The sequence below is a fragment of the Olea europaea genome, unplaced genomic scaffold (assembly GCF_002742605.1).
Source record: "Olea europaea var. sylvestris unplaced genomic scaffold, O_europaea_v1 scaffold1467, whole genome shotgun sequence".
NCBI classification, from domain to species: domain Eukaryota; kingdom Viridiplantae; phylum Streptophyta; class Magnoliopsida; order Lamiales; family Oleaceae; genus Olea; species Olea europaea.
In genome coordinates, this window is record NW_019232225.1 from 8,049 (window position 1) to 16,174 (window position 8,126).

The window sequence follows — 8,126 nt, forward strand, 5'->3', positions numbered from 1 at the left end:
ACCGCACGCCATTTCCAGTCCTCCTGCTTAGTTTCCAAGTTTCTTTTTTTTTTTTTCCTTTCCTCCAATTTTTGAAGATTTTTTGTGCTTAATATTCATAATAAACTTCGAATTTTGATCAAGTATCGTGATTATACGAAACAGAAAAAGTTTTGAATTCACATAACGATGACTACAATGGAGAGTTTGATTGGATTGGTTAACAGGATACAGATGGCTTGCACAGCCCTCGGCGATTATGGGGGCGACGATGAAGCTTTTTCTTCCCTCTGGGATGCCCTCCCTTCTGTTGCCGTTGTCGGTGGCCAGGTCCGTATTTCTATTAACCATCTCCTCCAGAAGTTGAGCCTTGAAATTTCGGTCATGTAAAAAGAGAGAAATGATTAATTTGTGGACGCATTGATTTTTTTGTCAGACTCCAGTTGTGGGATTAGTAGTAATGTTGTTGGTCCTGTATTTACTTCGTGTAGTGATTTGTGGGCTTATATTCATAACTTTTGCGTGATCATTTTACTATTGTTTTTCTGTTCTTTCTGGGTTTGGACGGAAAACAGAGTTCAGGAAAGTCATCCGTGCTGGAAAGTATAGTAGGGAGAGATTTCCTTCCACGAGGCTCCGGTTAGTTTCTTCATTTTTTCGCACAGATCATAATTCAAGAAACAGAATTTGAATTGAAATATGATACATATTTTGTATTGGTGCTTTGTTCGTGCGCGCTCTATGCAGGGATTGTTACGAGGCGGCCATTGGTGTTGCAACTACACAAGATCGACGAAGGACAGGAAGAATATGCAGAATTTGCACATTTGCCAGACAGGCGATTTACTGATTTTTGTATGTGAAGGATCACCCTTTTCAGATTTTTAATTTGTACTTCCATTTTTACTGTTCAATATCATGCCTCTTTACATATAGATTTATCATGAAATTGAGCAATACTTTGAGAGAATTATGCAGTTATTTCTCCTGTTTGATAGGCGGATCATATATATTTGGATGCATGACTTGGAAGAGCAAACTATAATTCTGTCATTTCCTTATTCTTTTGCAGCCTTGGTTCGCAAGGAAATTCAGGATGAAACAGATAGAGTCACAGGGAAGACCAAACAGATTTCTCCCATTCCTATTCACCTCAGTATTTATTCCCCCAATGGTATTTTTCATCTGCTCAATTTCTTTTCGTTCTGCTGAAAGAAAGGCATGTGTAGTTCTAATTTTTACATTACCTAATACAGTTTAACTGGATTATAGACGAGGTCTCTTGGTATATTTTACACAACCAAATTAGGTAGTTGTGTGCAACATATATTATACCTGTTATTCTACATGGAAATGATTGGATCATGAAAGGAAAACTTGTCTATGAGATAGCCGTAACAAAAATGAGGACTTTACACCAACAAGAAGATGTAGAGCAAGTTTATAATAAATTAAGGCAAGTACAACAAGAAGATCGTGCATTGACTTAAAGTTCTTTTTCACAATAGTGATGTCCTAGTATAATACAGTAAAACAGGCAAGAATAGGATGAGAGAACAAAATTAACGTGGTTAGTTGTTGCTGCAGAACATAGGATTTCATTAGCTCTTTCGACAGATACAGAGTCAGATTAAACTAAATGGCAAGAAAAGATTATGTAGCTGATACAATTCTAAAGGGAACAAGGCTAGCTAGTTGGTTTTTCTAAACGACTCGGTCTGAGTCCCTCTGATGCGCTGTGTTTTGTCTTGCAGTTGTCAACTTAACTCTAATTGATCTCCCTGGTTTGACCAAAGTTGCTATTGGTACGTGCTAATTTGTTTTTGTCAAATCACAACTAAAATTTTCATTGGCGTGAACGTCAGCCAATAAAAAGATGTTTGTTCTTTTCAGAGGGACAACCTGAAAGTATAGCACAAGATATTGAAGCTATGGTTCGATCTTTTGTTGACAAGGTGAAGATGATAGTTTCTCTTTAATGTACTACATTATCACTTCCCCAGTTCTAATTGTCACTGGACTGCAACTCAAGTTAATTGTTCCATAAATCAACTATTATAGGTGTTTAGAGAATGAATATTCACAGGAATATGCTTGCCTTTGTTCCTTTCCTAATTATATTTTGACGAGTATTCACATGGATACAACTCCAATGAACTCCTCAAAAACATGTATTTGGAAAACATATAGACTGATTTTTTTTTTTGGCTTGTTTCAATGAACAAATTTGTGAGGATGTTAATAGTACATAATTCATCTATTATATTGTGTGCTATGTTGAATACGAACTTTTATATATATTGTCACTGTAATGGAGTTTGTGCATATGCAGCCCAACTGCATCATACTAGCTATATCTCCGGCAAACCAAGATATTGCCACATCTGATGCTATTAAACTTTCCAGGGAAGTCGACCCGATGGGTATGTTTGCTTTCCTTTTGATAACCTAAATTTTGGAACGGTAGAAGCTGTGTGCTTGCCATTTTTATGGAGCTTTATTTGCAATCATTGTAGGTGAACGCACATTTGGAGTGCTGACAAAATTAGATTTGATGGACAAAGGAACTAATGCTCTGGACGTGAGAACTCACCTCGCTCCTCTCTCTCACACACACACACACACCCAACACACCCTAATATACTCCACTAACTATTCTACGTGTACATGATTTTTTGCAGAAAGGTTGACAGATGCATGCATGGCTGTCAACCTACCTGTACAAAAATTCTGTAGATATAGCAGAATTAGTACTCCACACAAACAAGTAGATTATAGACGCATGCATCTTTCAACCTATCTACATGTAGCAGAATTAATACCCCACTTAAACAAGTAGATATAAGGATTCTTATTTTTCCTCTTTGGAGTACTGTGAAACAGAATATGGTATGTAAAGTGATGCAAGAAAAACGAAGTTCCGAAATTATCAAGCTTTCCTAATTGATGCCTGAGTATTGTTAATTACATAATTTTACAAATTTATTTGTTTTTTTTTTTTTTTCATTTTTTATCTTTGTCTTCCTATTCTAGAAATATACTTTATCAAAAAATCCTATTTGTTTCGTTATCCGGTTTCCACCTCCCATCCCAACTCCCTCGTTTTGGTTGCTGCTAATCATGCGTAACGTGTTGACATTCAAAGGAAGTTTTTTTCCCCCCAGATAAAGAAAAAAAGAAAACCTCATTAACTTATTTATTTATTATTATTATTATTATTTTTTGGGTTTCAACTAAGCCTCTTCTCTACCAACAGGTTCTTGAAGGAAGATCTTATCGTTTACAGCAACCCTGGGTTGGAGTTGTGAATCGTTCACAAGCAGATATCAACAGAAGTGTGGATATGATACTTGCACGACAAAAAGAAAAAGAATATTTTGCCACAAGTCCTGATTATGGGCACTTGGCTAGTAAAATGGGTTCAGAGTATCTTGCTAAACTTCTCTCAAAGGTATGTCTCTGTTTCTCTTTTCATATCATGAAGTCTGTACTAAATTAGATAGTGGAGTGATAGGTGAATTTTTTTATTTCAGCACTTGGAATCCGTAATTAGGGCAAGAATACCGAGTATCACCTCATTGATTAACAAAACCATCGAGGAACTTGAATCTGAGTTGGACCACCTTGGAAGGCCTGTCGCTATTGATGCAGGGGTAAGCTGTGCATTCCTGATTGAGATTTAAGAATTGAAATCTAGCAATTTTATCAGTAACTGAGATGTGTTTCAGGCTCAATTATATACCATTTTGGATCTTTGTCGTGCTTTTGACCGGATATTCAAGGAGCATCTGGAAGGAGGGTAATGGAATTTTTGTCCTACTTCTTTATCATATTATGAATCTTCAAGTTTTTTTCTTTAAGACCCAATAATTTTCCTGTCATAAATGCTTCTTTGAAGAAGTTAAATTGTATCCATACTGCATGCTTCTAAGTGAATTCACTTTAGAACTTATGAGAGTATATAAAGAACGTGTCAAGTAAAAAAGAGAGAGAAATATTTGTATCACCTCTATTACATAACCCTGAAGACAGCTTTTAGACTCCATGCCTGGGCTACCATTCTATTTCTATCTACCTAGTAAGCCCATGGCATAAGCAATACTACTGCATCCTCTGACTGATATTTGGCTAGCTCTCAACTGAAATACAGACAGATTTAGTTTTAATGCACATACGAGCAATAAAATGACCTGTTGACATTTTAATGCTTTCTTGCCACTTCTTTGTTTACGAACTTGCGGCATCATTTAACCCTTGTGTTAATTCGCTGTACATGTTCACTATTTCAGCCGACCAGGAGGCGATCGAATATATGGAGTTTTTGACAATCAGCTGCCTGCTGCGTTGAGGAAACTTCCACTTGACCGGCATCTTTCGATGCAGAATGTGAGGAAAGTTGTTTCAGAAGCAGATGGTTATCAGCCCCATTTGATTGCTCCTGAGCAAGGTTATCGACGGCTTATTGAGGGAGCCCTAAATTATTTTAGGGGACCCTCTGAAGCGACGGTTGATGCTGTAAGAAGTTTTTCTTGTTCTCCATTTTTAATTGTATTTAATCCACATGCAAGTTTCGTCTAAAATCTCTGGTCATATAAATGACTCACCACTTGCACAATTAGGTACACTTCGTCTTGAAAGAACTCGTAAGGAAGTCGATGGAGGAGTGTCAGGTGAGTTTTAATCCTCGTTGTTTTGCTTAAATGCTGTTGTGCTTTTCTACCTGATTCGAATGTCGATCTTATTTCTGTACTGAATCTCTTTTGTGTAACAGGAGTTGAAACGGTTTCCAACTCTGCAATCAACAATAGCTGCAGCAGCAAATGAAGCATTGGAAAGGTTTCGTGAGGATAGCAAGAAAACAGTCATTAGATTGGTCGATATGGAAGCTTCTTATCTGACAGTTGAATTCTTCCGGAGGCTTCCGCAGGAAGTGGAGAAAGGGGGAAATCCAGCTGCTACAACTGTGGATCGCTATTCAGAGGGCCATTTTAGGAGGATCGGGTCTAACGTATCATCTTATGTGAACATGGTATTAGAGACTCTAAAGAATTCGGTTCCCAAGGCAGTGGTTTATTGTCAAGTTAAGGAAGCAAAACAGTCTCTACTCAATCACTTTTACACTTATATTGGGAAGAAAGAGGTACATATCAATTTTGTTTTCCTTTGGTATCATGGATTTCTTTTAGCAAGACTAGTGTTATTTTAGCCAACTAATATTAATGTTCTTTTAAATTGCATTGTTGAAAGAAAATTTTTGATCAATTGATAATGATCAATATATACTTCTTAAGGCATGTAGTTACATTATGCCTCAATTCTTCTCAAGTTGAAGCTTGCTAAAAGCTGCTGCATCTTATTCGTGGTTTTGCTAAATATTTTAGGGTAAGCAACTCGTGGACTTGTTGGATGAAGATCCAGCACTGATGGAAAGAAGATTGCAATGTGCCAAAAGGCTTGAACTGTATAAGAAATCAAGGGACGAGATTGATTCAGTATCTTGGGTTTGATGAAGCTAACACCCGATTTATGCAATAATTGAATTCGCGATTGAAGGGTAATTCCATCTTCTTGATTATCTAAAGATATTCTCATTTTTGTCCAGTTCATTTTTACCTGTTTTAGACTTTGATGGTAGGTTTTTGTATACCTAACAGTTGTGCCTATAACTGAAACTTGCAGCCAAGTGCATTGTAGTTTTGTAATTTCATATGTTGGCAGTGAAAATGTTTTAGTACAAGAAACTAGTTTGTGAGTGTTGTACCTTCAAGCTTTTAATTTTTTATGGATTGTGGCTTGGACACATTTGTATATAGTTATACTACATTGATGACCGATATATAATTTTGTACACGATGTTGTTCCAAACGACCCAATTATAGTTACATGTTTTTCACCGGAGATTTCTAAGGTTGTCATGCTCCTCTTAGCAAAAGATTTGAGCTCTTTAATGAAGTTTTAAATATCCGTTGAGATCAACATCTTGTTTGAATGAGATTGGTCGATGAACTATAAACACCTTGTTTGAACATCTAATAGCATATCTCATTTGTCCCGTGTAACTTTTTGCCAACTTCTGAACGTAATCACATTTTCCCCGTCACTCGTAGTATGGGGAAGTACTTGCTATAATCAAAATGAAAAATATCCAAGTCAGAAAATTTAAGAAATTGCAGTTAAGTTTAATGGATTTCGATAAACAATGTTCAATCTGATTAGTTTGAGAAAAATTACAGCGAAGTAATTTGAGAATTAGATTATGCTTAAATTTCTGCGATCAATCCAGTTCAAGGGGCATATTATGAACACTATATTTTTGAAATTTAAATATGCATTTTGCTTCTATTCACTTCTGAACCTAGTCATGTGTTTCACTAGACCAATGGTGTAATGTTAGTTAAATTTGTTAATTACATGAGTTGCAGATTGCCTTTATTATAATTGCAGAAATTTAGTATAGAAAGAAATCTGATGTTCTACAATCGCTTGCCTTACAAACAAGTATGTTTGCAAATAGTTAACCTTGTGTTGGATTAAAACTTCATGATAATAAATGAAAGGACACCGTGCCAATGTAGAAGACAGAGATGGAGGCTTTTGCACATTATCGTTAATCCATGAATAATGCCTGTAGACGATAGGCATACAATCTGCCTGTTTCTAAATCTTCTTCAGTGGAAAAATTGGCCACCAATAACCAATTTCAGCTTGAATAATGCTACTTGGATATAATGGAGTTATATAATGATTTACATACGGACGATGTATCAAAAAGAGAATGGAAAGGTGTTTTTTTTTTTTTTTTTATAATCCAATTATATCTCACCACATTATCATATGTACGTATTCCATTATATATATGTAGCACAACCGTTTCAACTTTGCAATCATTTCGGGTTTCATTAGTAGTGGCAAAAGGGTCAAATAGTTCGTCGGTTCGGTTCTTCAAAGCTTGGCCCATGGACGGCTCGGGCTCGTTTCGGGACGAGCCCCAGTCGAGCGGGAGGTTCCCTTGATGCGAACGACTATTGGGCCTCGGCTTGGCTTGCTAACGAGCTCGTGGGCTGAGCCAAGCTCGACACGTGCTTGAACGAGCTTGAACTCGTTTTGTCACTTTGATGAGCCGAGCTCATGGCTTAGCCCATTGCCATCACTGGGTTTCATCCTGTTTCTGTGGTTTGTCTTTTCTGGCATGTTCCATGACAGCAAGACTAATTTCTGAATATCAACCCCTGCTGGCTTTTATGAGTTCATTTTATGTAAATAAGATTGAAAAGGAAAGGTAAGATATGGGAAATCAAGTCCATTTTTGTGCCAACAGTTTTGAATTTTTGTTGCTTATAGCTAATATAATAGTGTCAATAAACTATCATAATTGTTGCAAAGTGAAATTCTTGGGAGGGCTACTCCAGAGCCTACAATACTTTCTGGAGTTAAAAGCTTTTGCTTACAAAATTGGCTGTTCGTACATTCTACAAACTAAAAACAGTATACCAAATGTGCTGTGTGCATTATAGAATTACGGATGAGGTTGAGTTTTGCTCGAGTTTTTATTTAAAAAAAAAAAAGCAAACGACTTTAAATGCATATTTTGAGAAAATAAAAGCTGCGAAGTAAAAAAAATTCTTAATATGTATTATCAATTTCTTTTATGTATTTAATTGTTACTATTTTATATATTTGTGCGTCATAAAGGATTTAACACAATTAAAAGTTCCGTTGAGTACCCAACAGGCAACAACTACAAAAAAAAAGATGAATTATAAAAAATGTCACGTTTTTTTTATAATACACAAAAAATTTGCATGTGCACCTAATTTTATCAAAAATGTCACTTTTTTTTTGTGAAAAATATCCAACTTACCCTTATTTTAAATTTTAAAAATCTATTTTTGATTTTAAAAGATTATAAATTTTGGGCCTAAATAAATAATAAAAAAAAGGAAGAAAGAAAGAAAGAGGGTAAAGGCCCGCAAGGAGTGCGGCAGCGATCGTCGCGTTTGCCACAGAGGCAGCGATGCTCATAGGACGACGACAAGGAATGCGGCAGCCACAGAGACAGTGGCGCTCGCAGCCGCCACTGCTGTATTGCAGCAGCAGCTACTACAAACTGTCGGCGGCTCCGCTACGCTGTAAAAGAAAAAAAAAAA

General features: G+C 36.4%; 2 protein-coding genes across 2 annotated transcripts in view; both read left to right on the forward strand.

Annotated features, from left to right (window-relative positions):
* The first annotated feature begins 6 nt into the window (after positions 1 to 6).
* Positions 7 to 5,829, forward strand: LOC111376177 (dynamin-related protein 1E-like). The gene is made up of 15 exons (XM_022999120.1): positions 7 to 309; positions 555 to 618; positions 727 to 834; positions 1,052 to 1,153; positions 1,734 to 1,784; positions 1,873 to 1,934; positions 2,312 to 2,402; positions 2,496 to 2,560; positions 3,236 to 3,430; positions 3,513 to 3,632; positions 3,708 to 3,778; positions 4,269 to 4,494; positions 4,599 to 4,649; positions 4,751 to 5,119; positions 5,361 to 5,829. Exons 1-15 carry the CDS (start codon positions 169 to 171, stop codon positions 5,484 to 5,486), a joined length of 1,842 nt encoding a protein of 613 aa, XP_022854888.1. The 5' UTR covers positions 7 to 168; the 3' UTR covers positions 5,487 to 5,829.
* An 878-nt stretch (positions 5,830 to 6,707) lies between these two features.
* The window catches only part of LOC111376187 (dynamin-related protein 1E-like), an 8,027-nt gene continuing 6,608 nt past the window's right edge, over positions 6,708 to 8,126 (forward strand). The window contains exons 1-3 of the mRNA XM_022999135.1: positions 6,708 to 6,762; positions 7,183 to 7,258; positions 7,920 to 8,061. Coding sequence (XP_022854903.1) covers positions 6,708 to 6,762; positions 7,183 to 7,258; positions 7,920 to 8,061 — 273 coding nt within the window. The remainder of the gene's footprint in view (positions 6,763 to 7,182; positions 7,259 to 7,919; positions 8,062 to 8,126) is intronic.